We start from the raw sequence: 23,286 nt of genomic DNA on the forward strand, positions 1-23,286 counted from the left end.
AATATAACCTTCGTCGCCACTATGTGAGTCTTCATGCCGACAAATATGACAACTTGTGTGCCCTGAAAAGCAGCAGGCTTTTGCAAATATCAGCCTGACAAGAAACACAGTTGCAGACAGGATTTCCGATCTTTCAGTGGATTTGGACAGCCAGTTGAAGCAAAAAGTAAAGTCATTTATTGCGTTTTCGGTTGCAATTGATGAAAGCACGGACATTACAGATGTTGCACAACTGGCCATTTTCATCCGCGGAGTTGATGACACATTGACCGTCACCGAGGAGTTCGTGGAGTTGGTGCCGATGACAGATACAACGACAGCAGCTGATATTTTTACCGCACTCGTCGGCGCGCTGGACAGGGTCGGAGTGGACTGGTCCCGCGCTGTCAGCCTGGCTACAGATGGTGCGCTCTCAATGATCGGGAAAAAAGCAGGCGTTGTGACAAAGTTCAGAGAGAAAGTGCAATCTGCAAATGGAGGACGTGATTTTTTGACTTTTCACTGTATTTTGCACCAGGAGGCTTTGTGTTGCAAGTCATTAAAGATGGATAACGTCATGAAGGTGGTCATCCAAACTGTTAATTTCATCCGATCCAGAAGCCTGAATCACCGTCAGTTTGACAGCCTTCTCAGCGAGAAAGACCACATCTATGGCCTGCCATACCACACTGAGGTAAGATGGTTAAGCCGAGGTGCTGTGCTGAGGCGTTTCTTTGATTTACGAGAAGAAATTGAACAGTTCATGGAAGAAAAGGGCAAACCAGTGTTAGAATTTCATTCCGCAGAATGGATGCAGGACCTTGAATAACTTGAACAAACAGCTGCAAGGGCGCAACAAAGTTGTCACGCAGTATTATGACAGCATACGTTCTTTCAAGTTGAAGCTGTCATTGTGGGAGACGCAACTTGCCGGTGGTGATGCAGCTCACTTCCCCTGTCTGAAAAATGTGTGCGCGACCCAACATGTGGCAGACATGAAGCGGTTCAAAGATAAAATAACGGGACTGTTATGGGAGTTTGAGCAACGCTTTCAGATTTATGTTTATATGTTTTTATGTTGATGTGCTATTGTTTTTAATTGATTTTATTTTATTTGTATATTTAACCTATTCTTGACTTTGTGGTTCTTGCACTTGTTTGGGGAACAGGATTTCATTATTTTTATCTACATTTCTGCCTGAGAAATGACACCCTGATATAGTTCTGTGATCTGTGATATACTTCTGTGAATCACTGAGGCATTGTGTGTTTGTGTGTTCTTTGTCCTCAGAACTTTCAAATAACTTGAGGTGTTTTATGATTAATAGTGATGTTGTGCTTTTGGACACTGTCCTCAGGCTCCAGCTTTATGTTTATATGTTTTTATGTTGATGTGCTATTGTTTTTAATTGATTTTATTTGAATATTTAACCTATTCTTGACTCTGTGGTTCTTGCACTTGTTTGGGGAACAGGATTTCATTATTTTTATCTACATTTCTGCCTGAGAAATGACACCCTGATATAGTTCTGTGATCTGTGAAACAGTTCTGTTAATCACTGAGGCATTGTGTGTTTGTGTGTTCTTTTTCTTTAGAATTTTCAAATAAACTTGACGTGTTTTATGATTAATAGTGATGTTGTGCTTGTACTATTTTGGACACACTGTCCTCAGGCTCCAGCTTTATGTTGTATGTTGATCGTATTAAAACAAAGAAAACAATCTGAAGTTGTTGTTTTTAAGTTATATATACCATGATTTTTCCGGTCCGGCCCACTTGGGAATAGATTTTCCTCCATGTGGCCCCTGAGCTAAAATGAGTTTGACACCCCTGGATTAGATGATGAAAATCCTGTTTTTTTGTAGTTTCGTGAGGAATCGCCCTCTACCTGAAAATATGATTCAGTGGTCTGTGAGCCTATCAGTGACAGGTCAGAAGGTCAGAGGTGACTCACCAGGAAGTCCTCCAGGGGGAACTGTAGCATGTCCCGGAGGACATCACTGAGGATCTGGGTCTTCCTCTGGACCAGCACACTCTCATAGTCCAGCGGCTCGATCACCTTGGGCTTCACCTGGGTAACATACAACAAAACGTGCTCTGTTAATATACAGGTATCTATTCAGACACAACTAACACAGAAGAATGTCATCATCCTCACCAGGGAAGTGTAATTTGTAAGAGAAATCAAGAAGACAGGCAAAGTGCAGTAAAGTGCATTGTAGTCAAGGTAAAACACCATAGCTGTCTGAACATCTAGACAGTCAGTCGGAGGATTTAAGTCACCCCAGAGACTCTTTAAAGCATCCCTTCTAAATTGAAGAATGGTGACAGCTCACCTTCAGAGAGACTCAGTCAAACCCAAGGAGCACTAAAAGTGGAAACTATTTTGCATGTGGAAAGTGGGCTCATTTACCCTAGGTATGAGGGAAATGTGGATTTCAGCCGGAGAACTCAGAAGTGACAGTAGGGCCCTGGTCAAAAGTAGTGCACTGTGGGACGCAGTCAATATTGTAAGTTGAGCTCAGAGAATCTATAGCTGGCTGGGCCCTGTCCTCACACATGCTATCTGTTAGTCCAACCATGACAGCCCTATGAGAGCTCCAGCCTGCAGCTTGCAGCCGCCCACAGAGAATACATCCGCCTAACCTAGCTCACGGATGGGAGGATCATTTTGACCTCACTCTCTGACTGCTAAAACACAGCTCTGTCCCGTCACTGAGCAGCTACAATGCAACACCATGAGTAGGAGGTTTGTTACCTAATGTACACAGAATGCAGTGATAAAATATGAATCTTTGGACATCCCCTTCCAATCCATCTGGTTTTCTTATTGATATGATTACAGTTAGCTAAAACAACGGAACGTTGTATAATCGACTTTTGTGTATTTTGAAAACAGAATTGTTGTTCATATCGACATTATGCCTTGCGCAGATAAGAATGTTGATTTCATTCCAGAGGGAAAGATCTGTAGCCTTTTCGTCTCACGTAACGTCTTCTGGTTGGATAAGTTGTACCACAACAGGTAGTAGAATAATTACATAAGCTACGTCAGTAGTACTGCTACAGACCACATCCATGAGTCAAAATGAAAATGTCCATTGAACTATATGAATAACCGAAACAGAGGTGACATATGATTATGTTGAATTCATGGTAGGCTACATCACGGTAGTGTATACGACATGACACAAGTCAGATCTCCACTCATCAAGCAGTAAGAACACAGTGGCATTAGAGACACAGAACACTTGAGATGACCATGTCTCAACGCTCTCAACAGCTCCACTAGATAATGGCTAGAACTATAAATCTGAAGCCTGTGTGTGTTTATCTCCGAGAGATAGTGAGGTGTGAAGTGAAGCGTGTTGCTAGCCAGGTCTTGGGGTTGAGCTCCAGTACAGTTTGCATGTTGCTTCGACATCTGGGCCTGATAATACGAAGTATGATCTCAGAGGGAGAGTCTTGGAAATGGACCAGTTTTAAGATGTGTTGCTAGTGGCCATACTAATAACACATTCAGCACCTATCAACGTTGACTGGTGAGATCCATGTTCCTGTCCCTCTCACAGCCACAGTCCAGAGGACCAGTGCAAGACAGTGAAGAGGAGGGGGTCTTCCTGGCTGCTACCAGCCTGTGGGGGATCATCAGACATTATTCAGTTCAGAGGAGCAACGATGGCTTATGCAAGTATGAATACACACACGTACTCCGAAGAACATGACATGCACACAAACGTGCCCAAACATACCTGCAGAGAGGTGTCACACGAAAGGCACACACACACTCACGCTCTTCGACACACTGAGACGAGGAGGAATGAAGTCGGAAGTCACGCTCTGCACTGAAGCAGACAGGCCAGGTGAGTCAGGAGACATGATTACAGACTAACAGGAGATAACAGTCCAGACAGACTACCTGTGTGTGTGTGAGTGTGTGTGTGTTCATCCTCTGTCAGCTGATAACTCCACATCGCTATGATCAGAGAGCAGAGTCGCTGATTTGCGTGGGGCTACACACAGGTAACCTGTCAGAGACAGCTACTGTAAACCCTAGCTATATAACATCATAAACACAGAGCTACCACTCCTGAACCCAGGTATTAACCTGTTCATTGCCTGCTGCATTCTTTGAGAGCCAAACCCGCCTCTAAGTCAGTGACTGCTCATTGAATATGACAGTTATGTTTACTGTACATGGGTACACTATTAGCCCAAAGGAGACAATACTGTTGGAACCTCATTACAGGGATTTCCCCACACATCCTCTGGGTAGGACACGACACACCTGGGGGTCAGGTGACTGCTGCCAGATTTTACAACAGTATGTCAACCATCAGTCTACAGTCACCAACAACACTCTACTCACTTGGAATAAAAACACACAAAAAGCTTGTTGCATTCAGTACATGGATTTGAAGACAAATAGTATACATGTCCTACTTTATCAATATCACAACTACTTTACCGATATCACTTTACCACCCCACAAGTCCTCATCCAACATGAAAATCATTGCATAACTGTGGCTTGACATTTCGGATGTTTGGAGGTTAAACAACATGTAATAACGTTATTATTAGGCTTGTCTTCCTCCTCCTCTTACTGTTGATGAATTCCTGAGCCTACAAACTCTCCCTCATGACTAGAATCTTGCCTATTGTCAGCCTTCCTCCCACCGTCCGTTGAGGTTTACCATATGCCTATGTCAGGGACCAGATGAGCCTGTTCAGCCAAACCACAGAGTAAGCATCGGATAAGAAAATGTCTATTCACTGACTGGAGCCCAGTCATTTTCACTCCCTCAGCCCACAGCAATGACCACAGTCCAGTCCACTGCTGTACCAACAACCCTGTTCCTCTTACTGTACAGTACAGCCCCCACTGTATTTTAGCCTTGTAGATAATAGTACATAACCTCAGCATCCTTCCTGTAGAGTACGTGTCAAAGTCAACGCCCGCGGGCCGGAGCCCATTCAATGTGGTGCGGGTGGTTTGAGTAAAACATTTATACAAAATATAAAAAATACATTGTCACATTGAAATGACTAAAACCAAATAGAAATTGTGTAGACATTATATTGGACCTACATTTTATATACTCTTCACTCTTTCCAGGTTGCTAAGAAACACCAAAACGAAAGCTGGATAGTCAGGAAGCATTTAGGAACATTCCAAAAATGAGAGAGGACGATAGATAGTGCGGCCCTCCAGACACTGATGCGGCCCGCAGGAATAATGAGTCTGACACCCCTGCTGTAGAGATTGGCAAATCAAACGCCTGTTGAGGGTTACCAGAGACTTACCATAAACAATGGGTAGTGAGGCTCAGTAACACCATTGTTAAATAGTGAATATGATTTGAAACAGAAGGGTAACTATCCCTTTTTCAAAACAAGTGCCTCTGGGAAGCCTTTTGATATAAATGTCAGTTCCACATTTGCAGTAACCAAAGCCTTACAATTATAGGACAATCAGTCCAAAGGAGTATAACATAGCTATTACTCTCACATCTGGATATTAGCTTCATAAACAAACCACAACCCCTTGAAGAGAAAGAGTTAACAAATAGCTGCTTCTGGAGCCAAATCTTCCAAGACCAACTCTCTACCACTCTGACAGCTGTGTTTCCCCAGGCCTTGGCTCCCATCTCTCCCTACTCTGCACCTCTCACTACACTCCTGCTGTACATTGGAACAATGGTGCTCTGTGGTGCCTTCATATTGGATACAGTTGCTACTTTACTTTGGTTAAAATACGCTGTTCAATGACTGTTTAGGACAAACGGATGAAAGATTCAACCTGCCGTGGATTAAACAGTACCTCTTATTATGCTTGACTTTTGAGCTTAAGGAGCAAAGAGGGAACTTTTATGAGAGGTATACACCACAGTAATTACCTCTAAAGAATGCAATTAACTGCCTTGGTCTTATCCATGCAGCTAATTTAGCACCAGCAGAGTCCAACGTTCCTCTCCAGTTGGGCACACAAAGCACTTTGAAATGTGAGCCCACACCATTGTGTGGAATAATTTAGATCTGATAAAAGGAGACTGGATTTTTAGACTAGCCATGAAGCTGCATGGCAGGGCAAGGTCAGCTCAGAGCTTCCAAGCACCTGACCTGCTTCACACAACAGTTATGCAACAACTACGCCACAAAAAGGAATACTTAGAGTGCTACAGATATTTTACTATAAACCATATCCACAACAGTACTGCTGAAATGTGATGAAGTAACCGTTTCAGCTCCTACTTCAAGTTTCCAAAGTAAACTTAAAACATGTGGTAAGGAAATTCAGTAACTTTTAGTGTCTCAACAGAAACCATGGCTAAGTAACCCCCAATGCCGTGACTTACCACCACCTGTGGCGCTGCCTCCACCTCTGCCTCGGCTCCAGCCAAGCTCTTGTATTGCTGGGGTGACTCGATCACCAGCTCCTTCTTAGGAGCTTTGTTAGCCCTTCCTTGCATTGTCAACAGCTGTGGCCACAAATCTCCTCACTAGATCCCAAAGAGCAGCAACAGGCAGCCAGCATGTCCAATGGAGAAATGCCTTATGCAGGGTAAAGTTAGGGAAGTTCTCCAGAACCCCTATAGCTCTCTTCAGGCACCAACTTCCCTCTCTCAGAGTACTCTGTCTGAATGTCTGAGCCTCCCAGTCGTAGACTCACACCCAGGCTACAGAGAGAGGGGGCCCCTCCCACACTCAGCTGTGCCTCCTAGCTGGGGGAGTTACAGCCTTCACACACACACACACACACACACACACGCTCCTGCTTCACACACACACGCTCCTGCTTCACACACACACACACACACTCACACACGCTCCTGCTTCACACACACACACACACACACACACACACCTCCTCCCGCAGTCTGACCCCTCAACATCCACCTGCACTCTAATGACACATGGCTGACAACAACAGACAAAGAAGACGCATTTCATTCCACTGGTCTTCTAGTCCAACCAGGGAGTGTCTGGTCCACCGCTCCACGACTTATGTAAGACAGCTGCAAATAGAGCAGCTTCCCATTTCAGCATGAAGAAGAACAAACAGAGAAGTAAGTGAGACTATAATAGACATGGAGATTAGAATAGTGTACTATCAACATACCCCATGTCATTTATTCAAGGAATTAAAAATAACATCTGGAGAATTCATATCTGACAGGATAGTAGACACAGCAGCACAGCACTGATGAGTAGTGATTTTCCCCATGTAAATAGCAGTTAAGCTGCTAGAATCGGCTCCTCAGATTGAGTTTGTAGTGAGTGCCTCAAAAAACATCTTTCACAAATCCTGAGTGACCCACATAAACTGCCATCTAAAACAGTAAACACCAAGCTCTTTATCTCCCGTTTCCACTCAGTTTGAAACTCTTTGGAACTCAGTTTGAAACTCTTTGGAACTCAGTTTGAAACTGATTGAAAGTCAATTTGAAACAGAAGACAAACCCTTGAAGAAATTCAATATGGCAACTTATTTGATGATACTAGTGACTACCGTCTGAATCCCTCATTTCCAGATATACAGTACGAGTAAACAAGGTCACCAGTTCAATTTGTATCTGTCCATTGTATGCAGCTCTGGGATGTAGAATCTTTTTGTGTCCAACTGCCTCCTGGTTGTCAAAGGGCCTTGCCAGGGCCTTGGACAAGGAGATTAGGCTTGTCTCCAGTCTGTACGAGCCTCTGGTTGTTGATCCATCTGCCGGAGAGCCATTCCATGGCTGACATAGCCCTGTTAACCCACCTCCGAGTAGGGTCAACCTTCCAGATTCCTCAGTGGGCCACAGCAGGGAGGATGTTATCTTTTCACGGTTGTGTCAGAGCTCAGCGTGAGGGCCTCGGTGAGGACTGCAGCTGTTCCCCTCCAACTGTCACCTCCCCCCACTGGCACCCACACTTAACCCCCGTCCCCCTTCCCCCACTAGGCCGCTCACATACTGGAGCCCCAGGCCATGAAATGCACAACCTTCTTCCAGCCTCACCCAGGTTCAAGGCACAGAGACTCTGGGAGAAGGACTGGAGAACATGACAGGAACGTGATTCATGACAGGTTCCACAGTGGAATGAGATACAAGTCTGTCTTCCTGAGGGCAACAAGTGTCAGCGCACTCTGGGTTTCACAGAGCAGCAGTGAGTCAGAGTTCCTGTCTCTGATAAACATTACTCAAACTACTAACAACAGCCATTGTGCATTATGTTTTATAGCCTTTCCATCGAAAAGGACCCATGTGAAGTTTATAGGAGCATATCAAATTGGATGTCAAATGAAAGTTAAGAGTCAATTTGTTGGGGAAATGAAGGCATAGATACATTTTTCAACAATTTCCATCTTAAAAATGTTGCATAAGTAAAGGCCTTGATTTCTGCATAAGATGGAAATGGGGTCCTACATTCTTTTAAACCAGAAAGTCTTAAAAAGTTTCAGAAATACATCATCAAAACACGTTGACCTAAAAACCCATGCCAACTAATATCAACACATTTTTCTTCCCTTCAGTAAGTTTAAGAAATATTGCCGTTACCAAAAACCTGTTACCAAAAACCCACATATATTTAAGATATTTCCCTCATGAGGAGAGAGGATAATGAAAGTTCACAGAAGTAACAAGGTAGACCTACCAATCAGTTAGTGATTTAACTGATTTCAATTTTTTGAATTATTAAGTTGTCTAGATCCCTACTATTTGTTGCTGTTTCCATCTTCCCTGTGACCTGCCCTGTCTGAAACTGTGAGGAGTAACAGCGTAGCCTACGTTGCTACCATAACAAAGACGGTGGGAGTCCCATTGTGGACAGTGGTGTCTCGATCACAGGTGAAGGATCTTTTAAACAAACATATTTGCAGTTGTTACAACAACAAGAAAATTGCTTCAAGTGTTGTGTCCAAATACTGGTGGACTCAATTAATAAAATAATGGATGACCTGACCAGAGGTCCAGGACCTGAAGAACAGTTTGTAGTTCTCCCAGGGTCAGCTCGATGACTTTAAACAGGAAAACGGCAAGATGACAGCAATCTGTAAGTCCTTGAGAGAGGACATCAGTTCTGTATGTGAATCCATGATAACAATAAATGAGAAATCTGATTATCTCGAGGGACAATCAAGGCGGAACAACATTGTTGTGGACGGAATTTCCACGAGTCCTGGACGGTGTCTGAGGACAAAGTGAGGGTAATGATCTCGGAGAAACTGAAGATGGACCACAGGAAGATAGAGGTGGAGTGGGCCCACAGCATTGGAAAACCCACCACTGGCCCAGGTGACAGGCCCAGGCTGATAGTGGTCAAGTTCCTGAGGTTCAAGGACAAGGACAATCCTGAAGCTGTGTGCGCCAGAAAATTAAATAAACGTATCCCGGCCATGAAAGTTCCGTGTAGTCCCGTGTAGCTCAGTTGGTAGAGAATGGCGCTTCAACACTAGGGTTGTGGGTTTGATTCCTCACGGGTGACGCAGTACGAAAAATGCACTCACTACTGTAAGTAGCTCTGGATAAGAGTGTCTGCTAAATGACTAAAATGTAAATGTAAAATGTAATCTAGTTAAGGAGGATGCTTACAATGCATTTGGACGGTAAGATGGAAACGACTGATTTTAAAGCTTATTGTCACCAAAAACGTTATTAATTCACTTGGTCTCCCTTGCCACCAAAAACTCATTAACTTCTTCGTCTCTCAAGCCTCCTGTCTGGTTTCCACTAAATTTCATAGCCAGAAAGTCCGATTCCACTGCCAGGTTCTGCCTGGCGAATGACGTCTTTACTTTCTTAAAGAGACAGCACACACTTTTATAAAATAAGAGATTGCTTCTTCTATGACAGGGATGGGGAACTGGCGGCCTGCAGGGCGCATTTTGAAGGCCCTCGGATCAATTTAGTCAGGGTCTCAACTTACTGTTGCAAGTTAGAATAGTAGAATATAAAAAGGTAACATTTAAAAATGTGATATACACATGTGGTACGCAGACCCGCAAGCAACTGCGGCCCCTCATGATGAGTTCAGATTTTTGTGGTCCCCACCCCCATCAAAGTTGCCCATCCCTGTTCTATGCACATGTTGTTGATAATAAAATATGTTCTCCTAGCAGTTGCCAATAAAATAAGTTCTAAATGGAAGGGATTGTTTGTCATCTGTAGCCCCATGAAATCAGCTAAAACAAGCTCAATAACTTAATGCATGCACACACTGCTATTGAAAAATATGCATTCACCTGTATTGTGAAAATACCTATACCCAGTTTATCAAGAGATTTACTATTCAAATAACTGATTACCATTATGTTGTTATGTAGTTAGATTTTTTACCAAAGTCAAAATTATTGCTACAACTATGCCACATTGATAGTAAAATGTATTCATTGATACATACATACATGGCTGTCTCTAAAACATGTACAGAAACATTTTCAAATGTAATAATATTGAATTCAAAAGATGCCCAACGATTGAACAGAGCAGTAGCTGAGTTTATCTGTCTGGATCAAGTGCCATTCTGTGACTTTGGCTAATAAGCCTTCTTTTTTTTGTTGCGGTATCGTTTTGGTATCGAATATTGTGATGCTATCGAGTATCGTGATACTAAACCTGGTATCAGTATCGAAGTCAAAATTCTGGTATCATGACAACACTAGTGAGTAGAGCACAGTAGTGTCAGTCCAATACAATACAGTAGTACGGTACAATACAGTAAAGCTAAGTAGATTACAGTAGAGTATATTGTACTGTACGGAACTATACTGAACTTTACTGTACCGAACTCTACTCTACCCTACTCTACTCTGCTATTCTCTGCACTGCTGTGCTGTCCAAACTTGTGAAACATGAGGAGAATGGCATTCATTTCCATAATTATGTATTTCTGTTACCAAAGTTTGCATCTGCACAGTTCTTCCACCAAATGTGTTTTTGTAAATGTGGAAATTGTGCATAGCCGTGTGGTTTGTTAAACTTTTAAATCAATGGTTTTTGTTTGGCATACATTTTAATGTGAAAAAACTGAGTCAAAGCGTACCGTGGAATTGCCCTGATGCAATGCCACCACATTTTGTCGACTAAATTCTTGTTTGGATGTTGACTCTACATATTAAACTACCAACTTGCGGACAAGTACAGTAATCTAGCTACTCCTCCTGCTTCCCATCAAAATTCCAGGAGGAATTTCATCAGACATCCTTTGAAACACCTACTTGTTAACTACGTCACGCTCTCAGCGGAATCCAAATGAATTACTGTGTGGTTAATATCGATTGTGACATTTACAAATCAGCATGTAAACAGTTCTTGAACAGTAATGACAGTCATGCAGTGAAAGACTCCTAGATCCTGGATTGCGCATTCAAACTAACACAGCACCCAGGACACAGTGGACTAATGGTCTATTAGACAAGCAGAAACAACAAGATATCAGCTCTGACGCTTAATTGTGAAGTTATTCTATATAAGGAACAATAACACATTAACAGTCCATAATGACTTTGATCAGAGAGCTGTAATGTGTTTATACAGGGACAGGAGTCAGGATCTGCCGGTTCCACCCCCTGCTCCTATCTGCAGCAGAAAGAGATAATGTAGAGGACTTCAAAGACATTTCCTCCCCCTCTGCAGTGCAGCTCTGGTACTGTATTCCCACACAGCCGACAAGTCAACTACACAGTGGGGGAAATATTCTGGGTGAATTTGGGGTTTTTGTTATGCTATTTGTTCAGTTTCTACTGAGACCAAGAATCATGCAATACTTTAAGTTGAAACGGTGGATACCTATGATAGGATATATATATACACACATACACACAGTGGGGAGAACAAGTATTTGATACACTGCCGATTTTGCAGGTTTTCCTACTTACAAAGCATGTAGAGGTCTGTAATTTTTATCATAGGTACACTTCAACTGTGTGAGACGGAATCTAAAACAAAAATCCAGAAAATCACATTGTATGATTTTTAAGTAATTAATTTGCATTTTATTGCATGACATAAGTATTTGTTCACCTACCAACCAGTAAGAATTCCGGCTCTCACAGACCTGTTAGTTTTTCTTTAAGAAGCCCTCCTGTTCTCCACTCATTACCTGTATTAACTGCACCTGTTTGAACTCGTTACCTGTATAAAAGACACCTGTCCACACACTCAATCAAACAGACTCCAACCTCTCCACAATGGCCAAGACCAGAGAGCTGTGTAAGGACATCAGGGATAAAATTGTAGACCTGCACAAGGCTGGGATGGGCTACAGGACAATAGGCAAGCAGCTTGGTGAGAAGGCAACAACTGTTGGCGCAATTATTAGAAAATGGAAGAAGTTCAAGATGACGGTCAATCACCCTCGGTCTGGGGCTCCATGCAAGATCTCACCTCGTGGGGCATCAATGATCATGAGGAAGGTGAGGGATCAGCCCAGAACTACAACGGCAGAACCTGGTCAATGACCTGAAGAGAGCTGGGACCACAGTCTCAAAGAAAACCATTAGTAACACACTACGCCGTCATGGATTAAAATCCTGCAGCACACGCAAGGTCCCCCTGCTCAAGCCAGCGCATGTCCAGGCCCGTCTGAAGTTTGCCAATGACCATCTGGATGATCCAGAGGAGGAATGGGAGAAGGTCATGTGGTCTGATGAGACAAAAATAGAGCTTTTTGGTCTAAACTCCACTCGCCGTGTTTGGAGGAAGAAGAAGTATGAGTACAACACCAAGAACACCATCCCAACCGTGAAGCATGGAGGTGGAAACATCATTCTTTGGAGATGCTTTTCTGCAAAGGAGACAGGACGACTGCACCGTATTGAGGGGAGGATGGATGGGGCCATGTATCGCGAGATCTTGGCCAACAACCTCCTTCCCTCAGTAAGAGCATTGAAGATGGGTCGTGGCTGGGTCTTCCAGCATGACAACAACCTGAAACACACAGCCAGGGCAACTAAGGAGTGGCTCCGTAAGAAGCATCTCAAGGTCCTGGAGTGGCCTAGCCAGTCTCCAGACCTGAACCCAATAGAAAATCTTTGGAGGGAGCTGAAAGTCCGTATTGCCCAGCGACAGCCCCGAAACCTGAAGGATCTGGAGAAGGTCTGTATGGAGGAGTGGGCCAAAATCCCTGCTGCAGTATGTGCAAACCTGGTCAAGACCTACAGGAAACGTATGATCTCTGTAATTACAAACAAAGGTTTCTGTACCAAATATTAAGTTCTGCTTTTCTGATGTATCAAATACTTATGTCATGCAATAAAAAGCAAATTAATTACTTAAAAATCATACAATGTGATTTTCTGGATTTTTGTTTTAGATTCCGTCTCTCACAGTTGAAGTGTACCTATGATAAAAATGACAGACCTCTACATGCTTTGTAAGTAGGAAAACCTGCAAAATCGGCAGTGTATCAAATACTTGTTCTCCCCACTGTATATGAATGTAAGAAAATTGTTATTGAAATCAAAATACTACTCATATTATAAGGCAAGTGGTAAAGCTTCATGACATAAATATTTCCTTTGTAGCACATACCAGGCCGTCATTGTAAATAAGAATTTGTTCTTCATTGACTCGCCTGGATAAATAAAGGTAAAAAATAATACAGATGAAACATGATGTATTTCTCAATTATGCTTTAAGATACAGATGTCTAATATATGTCAACAATCCTGTGTACCTATGATAAAAATGACAGACCTCTACATGCTTTGTAAGTAGGAAAACCTGCAAAATCGGGAGTGTATCAAATACTTGTTCTCCCCACTGTATATATTCCTGAATACATTATAACTACAGTACTATAGGATTATGAAAGTGCCGAGTAAATACAGAGCTGTTTTTCTATTGCATCCATAATGTGTAGCTGTATCTGTAAGATATTGAATATTATTGAAAGAGTGTGATGAAACACAAAGCAGAGCAGAAGTCTGCTACAGTATCGTCATGTTTCAGCGTTACTGTCTCCCTTTATTTCCAGCCAGACGTTTTATCTGAAGCACCCTCATTAAGAAGAGTTCCTTCCTCTGTTTTAGTCCTCTACATCAATCCTTGACTTTTATTGAGTTTCATTCTGCGTCATCACTGAATCACCTTGTTATCCATTTCGGGGTAAGGACTTTTATTTGGAAAATGGCATGAATTGAAATTAGTAGGGCCTATGACACTGCATCTGGCACTAGAGGACCGTTATCAAATTGCAGTGTTTTCATTATGACTTTGCATCAGCTCAGTATACCAATGATAAGGTTAGCACATAGTGAAACACCCTCAACTAATCTCTCTCTTCAGATGATATAAACCCTAATACAATGGCTGCCAGGTCTCAGTGTGGACTGGTGTTTGCCTAGGCTAAGCTAGCCAGACGTCCACACTCAGCCGTCCCATTCCGGCCTGGTCTGTACGGAGCAGGGCTGGACGAAGAAGGGCTGGGCAGTGTGTTACATAACAAAGGCTTGATGCAATAATTGGGCCTTCTCTTCCCAGCAGGAGCCAGGGGAAAACCGGGTGGGTGTAACCCTGGCATGTAACAAAACACACACATCCCCTCTTCATCAGATCACACCCTTCCCAGGACCAACACCCGGGCTGTTTTCACTCCAGTCCCCCCGGGGAGCTCCCAGGCGCCAGGTGAGATGGAGAATTCACACTGACTGCATGGAGATAAGGCAAATCATAATACAGTCAGTGTCAGTCCACATCTACGCCCACTGTTGCTTACGTCAGCACTGTATAAAGAGGTGAGAACAAGAGTCTCATCTCACACAATGCAGCCGTGAAACAAAACATGACCACAGTAGGGGTGGATACAGCACACTATGGCATTTCCAGTCTACTCCTTCCTGCATAGATACATGTACTCTTTTTCACCCAAGGCCAAAAGAACGCAACGCAATTCTATTGAACAAATATGTGGCCCGTCAAGTTTGAACAGCTGCACATTGATGTACACAATGTTGCTCTAGTCCAGTGTTTTTAGGACTTGTTGCCAAGGCAGGTCATGGTGCAGGAGCCTAGCTAAGTGCTGGAGATGATGTTCTCCTGTCCCAATCAGTGTGTGAGAGAGTGCAACGGAAAGCACCTCAATGTTATTAGCATGTCTGGAAACACCTCCCTTCTAGGCAACTTCACAATGGCCTGAGACGTCACACAGAGTAGCAAGCAATCATGACAAATTCAACACATTTCCCTCGCTAGCTAGAGCGTTAACTCTGTTGTTATTTAGCTGTGCTTACAGCTATTGTATAAAAGGGACAGGGGAGTGATCTGATTGTTTGTTTTCTCTTTGCAGAGAGTTAACGGCACATTGTTTTCATGTGGATGTTCTGGTGAATGCCCAGCCCGTGTGTATAACACTGACTATCTATGGGGGCTGTCAGAGTTTCCACTGGTAGAAAAGGATTATAGGGATGACACAAAGAGAGGAGAGGGACTGTATGCCTAAAAGGAATTAGGTCTGGATAATATCATATTATGATCTTAGTAGTTTTATGTAGAGCGGACATTACAAATAAATGGTCCTACACCTCGTCCTAATGACATTAAGACAAACACAAGATTAAAGTCAACAGGGACACCATCTAAAGGAACAACAGCCCCATTTGGCTCGGTAATTCAATTTATCCAGTGGAGCAACACTATGGCTAATTCACAGTGATGCTGTACAGCAGGGGTATTCAACCGGGGCCGAGGTACTTTGGGGGGGGGGGGCTACTTTGAAGAATCTCAAATATAAAATATATTTTGATTTGTTTAACACTTTTTTGGTTACTACATGATTCCATATGTGTTATTTCATAGTTTTGATGTCTTCACTATTATTCTACAATGTAGAAAATAGTAAAACTTTTTTTACTCACCAAAGTGACAACACAGTGTGGTCAAAGTAACTTAGTTGTAATCACAATGTGGTTACCTATAACTACAAACATAGTTATATTTGAGTGTTTTTACATATTTATCAACTTATTTCCGGATATCTTTGGAACAATGCACTATTTCTCAACATCATATGGAGAACCAGTGTTACCTAGCTAGTTCCAGCTGGCTAATGTTAGCTACTACCCATTCTAGCATGTAATTACATTCCAAACCAAGTGTTGGTGTTGGTGAGCTACTATGTACATCCACAAAGAAGAAACCATATAAATGAATGCGAAAATCTGCATCTCCTCTTCTCTTGTGCATTTGGCAGTGGTAGTCGAGCGAGCGAATGAGTGTTGTAGTAGTTTTTTGTCGTTCATAGCTAGTGCAGAAATACCCACATAGTGCAGCAATACACACAAGGATAAGATTATGACTAATTTGTGGCCCAAAAATTAGAAGCTAGCTGTGAAGTGGGAACGCCTGCAACCTCTATTTCCTACCGGTACATCGTGAGTGTCAGCAGTGATGGAGATAAACTTGGTAAATTTTAAGTGGACTTACCTCACTATATCGCTATTGGATTAGCCGACTCTCCCTCAGCCGGTGAAACGGCCTCTCCCTCTGAAGGCCTTTCCTTGGCTCTTCTTTGGAAGCTAACGCAGCTGTCAATTGGTAAGTCTCCGCTCTAATACTTTATATCTGCTGTCTTTTTTTGTTGTTGTGTTCTGTGTGTTCCTGCCTGTGCTAGACTAGTTCTCTGGCTTACTACTTAGCTATGTCGACTGTGGTGGTTGGCTAGCTAGGCTAGTTAGCTGGCTAGGCTAGTTAGCAGGCTAAAACAACTAACTTTAGCTGGCTGGTTTGCTGGCTAAGATAACTGCATAAACCGGTAAGATTATTTAATAACTGGTTAGATGGCGTTATATATTTCCAAAACATTGGTTTACTTTAATGTAGCTGTAAGCTAGGTGTTGATAGCAACTGGCTAACTCACGCAGTGCTAACGTAACGTTAGCAGGCTGATAGGGCTAACCGTTAGCAGGCTAGTACAGCTAATGTTAGCATGCTAGTTGGCCAGCAACATTGCAAGCTGATTTGTAACAATACATTCAAAGTATTTACTTGTAAGTTGGCTGAAAATTTTATTGAAACCAGTAGTCATGAGTGCAAAATATTTGGTTTAATTTGAAGTTATACATTTGAAGTTATTTCAGTTGGAGTTTACATTATAGGGAATAGGCTGGCTTGCCGGGTCCTCCATATTACGTCAAACTCCGCAAATGTTTTTTCCGGCATTACTTCGGCATTCTGATCAGTTTTATGTAATAACTCGAAAAATAGAAAAGTGAGGTCTAACTGCATTGGGACTTTTAAAGCATATTCTAAAGCAAATCCTTTAACGGGAACTGCACAGTGCAATTTCTATATTTGCGGGTTAGGGTCGGGTGCGGGCCTAAGATATTTACTTTATCACAGTCAGGCAGTTGCTGATGGATTATTAGCAATTGCGGGTGGGTGAACAAACAGCTGACCTAACATGGCTAACCTTTGTTTAACCAGATAAACAGCTACTCTTAGTGAAAATGTGTTTGGAGTTACCTTTCTAGCTAATAGACTATGTTAGAGTTTACTCTTCCACTATAATGTAGGTAGGTCAAAAAATGAAAAACTATCCACCAAATCTATTAATTTAAAAATGTTGATTACTTCTCCTTGTCATTATCATTCACCTGATAAGACAACATGTGAAAAAACATTTGTTTTGCTAACGTATGATGGGTCGCCGGTTGCCTGGGAGGGGTTACCTGGGCAAGAAAAGGTTGAAGACACCCACCGTACAGGCTTAGTTTAGTACTGGATTGAGTGTCCTCCTTCACACATGAAACTCATATACAGAGTCATTGAGTCATTAGCCATTTATTACAAGTGAAAACACGGTTAGTCTATTTTTCAAGCATTACTCCTCAACACACCACATGATAAAGCTTCTTTTATCATGGCCCAACTTGACGTCACCATTCTCTCTCCCGCTCTCGCTCCCGAAACAACATTCCATTGATAAGACTAGCTGGCACATTTGCTTTTGTGTTGCAGTATTGGTTTTGGCCTCACAAATCTCTTGGAGCTCTAGAGGAGGAAGGAAGCTGTGCACTTGTCAACAGTATGGTAAGAATGTAAACATAGTCATGATGTACAACATAGCTAAGTAGTTTAGTAGGAGTGACAAAGACAAATTATGAAATACTTAGAGAGCAGAAGCCTAATAGCAGTGACTTTTGACCCCTAAAGGAATCCACCCCACCCCTGAAGAGCGTGAGATGTGAGTTTCCTAAAGGAAGGAAAAGGGTGCGCTGGTGTAATCAGAGAGTGAGTAAAATAAGAGAACAGTCCAAGTCCCAAAACAAAGCCCCCCTAATGGCTTACTGTATGAGTCTGGACCGAAGAACAACCTACTAATAGCCACCCCTATCTGTGTGTGTGTGTGTGTGTGTGTGTGTGTGTGTGTGTGTGTGTGTGTGTGAGAGAGAGAGAAAGTGTGTGTGTCAGGGTATTTTTCCCACCCAGTGGCTTTTACCCCTTTAACCTTTCCTTTAAATTCCCCCACACTGAGAGATAATGACTTCAAGCCATGGGGAATGTATAGGACAACACTAATGGTTGACATCTTTCCAGGTTATGTGGACCAAAATACCTGCTCTAAATCAGAAGCATAAAAACAAGGAGAGCAAAACTTCAGTCCAGGGGACAGGGGATTCCAGTACGGCTGGTCAATCTGAAACATTGTTTTATGAGGTCAGTCACCAAGGAGCAAAACATGCATCTGTTTCAACCATTCCACCATATTGGATTTCTTCTGACGTCCTATCAGTTACAGTATAGCACAAGGGAATCCCCCACGGCTGTCATGCAGCATCATTCTCCGTCCCTGCATCTTTTCACCTAATGATTTGGGACATGGCCAAATGCTGAGAGGGAATTCAAATCAGCATCTCTGAGCCATGGGAGGTCACATTGCCCTTGACCTATACATCTCTCCTGTCTCTTCTGTTTCCTCTACCATGGAGCCATCCCTGTCAATCTGTTCACATCACAGTTAACCCAATGGCTGTCACATTCAGTAGGAGGAAAGAGCCATCAGCATCCCTTAGACACAGTTAGGTTGCAATCCAAATGGCACCCTATTCTATATAGTGCACTAATTCTGACCAGGGCCCATAAGGCTTAGTTCAAAAGTAGTGCTCTATATAGGGAATAGGGTGCAATTATATGCATCCTTAGAGAGCAAACAAGACACAGACAAAGGTCAACACAGACAAGCTGGTACTGAGTAGAACATAAGATGCAGCCAGCCAGCAATCCAAAGAGGGTTGATTGATTTCTAGCAGACACAGAGCCCACTGTCTCTCCTCTTCTGCACAGGGTTTAACCCATGGAGCGCATCGCAGAGGGAGAGATTCAAACCTCCTCCCCTTACATTTCACACACTGGTGCCTCAAGTAAAATACAGTACTGAAATAGGTGCACTTCTGCAGCTGAAATGCAGTAGGTCAGTTAAATGAGGAAATTGATTTATTTATATCAAAAAACTATTACGATGCTCGTTTTAAGTACATAAAAGCTGCCTTGTGGCTTTGGGTACCTCAACTGGAAGCATAAGAGGTCCATTAAAAACTAATATAGCAACACAATGGGGTTCGGCCTACTTCCCTACAGATCATTTCCTGTTTCCTGAGTAGGTAAAATGGTAGACGCATTCGACTTAAGTGTGTTCTAGTCATAATTGATCAATTTGTCATATCACATTTTGCTTCTATGGAAGTTGATGTTTGGTGTTAAAGGAAACCTTGAAAAGTTCCCTACATAATTCACAGGTTATGGGAAGACAGTTGAGTGGATTTAAGAACTGAAATCCTGTCTCCGGACACTACTTTGATTTAAAGATTTAAAGACACACCTGGCTGCTGAGGGAGGGCACGAGTGGAGTTGTATTTATACTGTATGGTACAGAAAGGTGAAGAGATAAGAGAGCTACAGTCTGGCAGGCACGGTCATAAGTAATAACGACACACATGCATAAATAAACATGTTCGTTCGTGCACGCACACACACACACACACACACACACACACACACAGACTGTACACAAACACAGACGGCACACACACCTTCAGTACTCTCGGTGTTGGCCATGGGACCCGGGACTCTCTCCGGCTGCATGCTGCTTGTTCAGCCTCAGTCTGCCCAACGGGCTCGGCTGCACCACTTTTGCAGATGTACCCACAGTTCCTCTCTAAGACTGTACGCAGTCCGTCAAACACAACCACACTGGTGGTGCACCCCATCACTCCAGGTCCAAACAGGCATCGCTCACTAGCCCCCTCAGTAGAGCCGGACGATGACCCAGTTTCCCAGATCCAAGCCTACTACAGCCTGGTCCATCCTGAAACCCAACCCCACGCGGCTCCACAACTTCCTATGACTGCACCCCCAGGGCGAGGCTGCTGCCTGGGCTCAGAGAAACAGAGAGATAGCCTGGAGAGAGAGTTTATCCAGCCAGGGAAAGGAGCCTCGGTCAGAGCCACAGCAGAGCAGAGCTGTCCCAGCCCGTGTTTGCAGGAGTGCCTCAGTCAGCAGGCAAGAGAGAGAGGGAGAGAGATAGGGGGATGCTGCAGCTTCAGCCAATGCTGAGCCTCGACACAACGCCAGCTTCTATTTGCTGCTGCTGATGCTGTGCATCGCTCTCCCTTTCTCTCTCTCTCTCTTTTTCCCCTGCCTCTCCCTTCTTGGAAACCTCAACTCTTTCTTTTCCCGTGCTCACTGTCAGACCACATGTGCAAACCACATCTCTCACTGTCAGACCACATCTGTAAATGAATATAATTGCTTTTATTGCATTCTCTGGGGAATGCATTCAGAAATAAGCAGCAGCTATAACCGCACCCAAATACAATAGTTGCTGTTGTACAGTAAGGGGTGGGAATGTGATGAAGATGAAGGCGTTGACTATGGAGTAAATGAGCGTGCGCTAACTCTTTGATAGTCTGTTTCCACAGTCAGGCAAAGCGCGATGTGGCTGAGTGCTTATTTAGTTCAAGTGAGAAACAAGGGGCAACGAAGGGACAAATTCTCCATGAATCAAATGAGAGTTAATAATTTACACTTCACTAAAACATTAATAATGATGACATAGCAGCATATTACGGTTGGATAAATGAAAGCCTTAATAAAGACAGGGAGTAAAAACTTCCTCCACCTCGGCCAGACTGTTTGGAAAACAGTTTTCTAAATGAACATGATCCTCTGTAATCTTCTCGATCAAGGAAAAACTCATCTAAAAGAACAGGATTTGTGGCAAACCTACTCTGTGATTTGACATATTCCAATTAAAGTGTGTGCCCACACAAACAGCAGCTGAGCCAGTTTGACTGTGTTCAAAGACAAATCTGTTTTACTTTAGAAACCTGGAGAAAAAAGCTCAAAATGTACTGGCTAGTGCTTTTGCTCAAAGCCATCTTTATTTACAAAACATACCAAGGAAATGTAAGGATTTAAGCCTTTTATGCTGAGACATCATGCAGAGAGTAAATTCTAAATAAAAGATCAGCCTCTGGCTGGATCAGGAGAGCCTGTCCTCCATGTTCTGCCAAGTGCACAAAACATATTAGAAGTAGGACAGCAAAACTTGATTAAGTCAAGACCTTCAGGATGCCAAACTAGGATTTATCTAGATACAATAAATCAACCAAACAGTTTACCTAGGGCCTGGAACCCATATCCATAAAACCATGCTGTTTAATAATCAACCTGAACTGGCTCCACATTCATGAAGAAATCGATCAATATTCGCTAATGGGCTTTACAAAAAAACAATTAATATCTCCCACCTGCAAATCAGGCCTGATTTTATGGACTCTCTGCCTTCGAGCCATTGTATATCCTTGTACTGACAGAGTCTGCAGTGCAATGCCTCATGTCCTGATTGGGGAAAGAAAAGATCGAGGCAGACAGGGAAACAGGACACTGTCCATCTCTGTTTATTTATCAATTTCTCGTCATTCTGAGGAGGCCCCTGCTTCCTGCTGCAGCTCAGGGTCGCATGCTCATAAAGTACCTCAGCACACACAGTTACAGGACAGTAGCTGGCACGGAATCATCCATGTCACCTGAGGTTATATTGGTACACGCACATATCATCTACTGAACTACATACAGTATTTATCTTTCCTATATACTGGAGGGATTTCATGAACCAGAAACTAACACTGATGATAGTTCACCATTTGAATGGGATTCATACTAAAACATATTAATATTTAATGTATATATACATACATACACACACACACACACACACACACACACACACACAGTGGGGAAAAAAAGTATTTAGTCAGCCACCAATTGTGCAAGTTCTCCCACTTAAAAAGATGAGAGAGGCCTGTAATTTTCATCATAGGTACACGTCAACTATGACAGACAAATTGAGAAGAAAAAAATCCAGAAAATCACATTGTAGGATTTTTAATGAATTTATTTGCAAATTATGGTGGAAAATAAGTATTTGGTCACCTACAAACAAGCAAGATTTCTGGCTCTCACAGACCAGTAACTTCTTCTAAGAGGCTCCTCTGTCCTCCACTCGTTACCTGTATTAATGGCACCTGTTTGAACTTGTTATCAGTATAAAAAGACACCTGTCCACAACCTCAAACAGTCACACTCCAAACTCCACTATGGCCAAGACCAAAGAGCTGTCAAAGGACACCAGAAACAAAATTGTAGACCTGCACCAGGCTGGCAAGACTGAATCTGCAATAGGTAAGCAGCTTGGTTTGAAGAAATCAACTGTGGGAGCAATTATTAGGAAATGGAAGACATACAAGACCACTGATAATCTCCCTCGATCTGGGGCTCCACGCAAGATCTCACCCCGTGGGGTCAAAATGATCACAAGAACGGTGAGCAAAAATCCCAGAACCACACAGGGGGACCTAGTGAATGACCTGCAGAGAACTGGGACCAAAGTAACAAAGCCTACCATCAGTAACACACTACGCCGCCAGGGACTCAAATCCTGCAGTGCCAGACGTGTCCCCCTGCTTAAGCCAGTACATGTCCAGGCCCGTCTGAAGTTTGCTAGAGTGCATTTGGATGATCCAGAAGAGGATTGGGAGAATGTCATATGGTCAGATGAAACCAAAATAGAACTTTTTGGTAAAAACTCAACTCGTCGTGTTTGGAGGACAAAGAATGCTGAGTTGCATCCAAAGAACACCATACCTACTGTGAAGCATGGGGGTGGAAACATCATGCTTTGGGGCTGTTTTTCTGCAAAGGGACCAGGACGACTGATCCGTGTAAAGGAAAGAATGAATGGGGCCATGTATCGTGAGATTTTGAGTGAAAACCTCCTTCCATCAGCAAGGGCATTGAAGATGAAAAGTGGCTGGGTCTTTCAGCA

At 43.0% G+C, this 23,286-nt stretch overlaps 1 protein-coding gene across 10 annotated transcripts in view; it reads right to left on the reverse strand.

Annotated features, from left to right (window-relative positions):
- The window catches only part of LOC311144065 (dedicator of cytokinesis protein 9-like), a 127,332-nt gene that overhangs the window by 65,087 nt on the left and 38,959 nt on the right, over positions 1–23,286 (reverse strand). For 8 of the 10 annotated variants that reach the window (XM_084180017.1, XM_084180012.1, XM_084180016.1 and 5 more), the window contains exon 2: positions 1,935–2,051. In XM_084180017.1, the coding sequence (XP_084036143.1) occupies positions 1,935–2,051 (117 nt within the window). Of the gene's footprint in view, positions 1–1,934; positions 2,052–6,338; positions 6,550–23,286 lie in introns of those variants that run through there. The other 2 variants (XM_084180013.1, XM_084180009.1) reach the window with 2 other exon arrangements.

The sequence above is a fragment of the Coregonus lavaretus genome (assembly GCF_964263955.1).
Source record: "Coregonus lavaretus genome assembly, chromosome: 16".
Lineage (NCBI taxonomy): Eukaryota > Metazoa > Chordata > Actinopteri > Salmoniformes > Salmonidae > Coregonus > Coregonus lavaretus.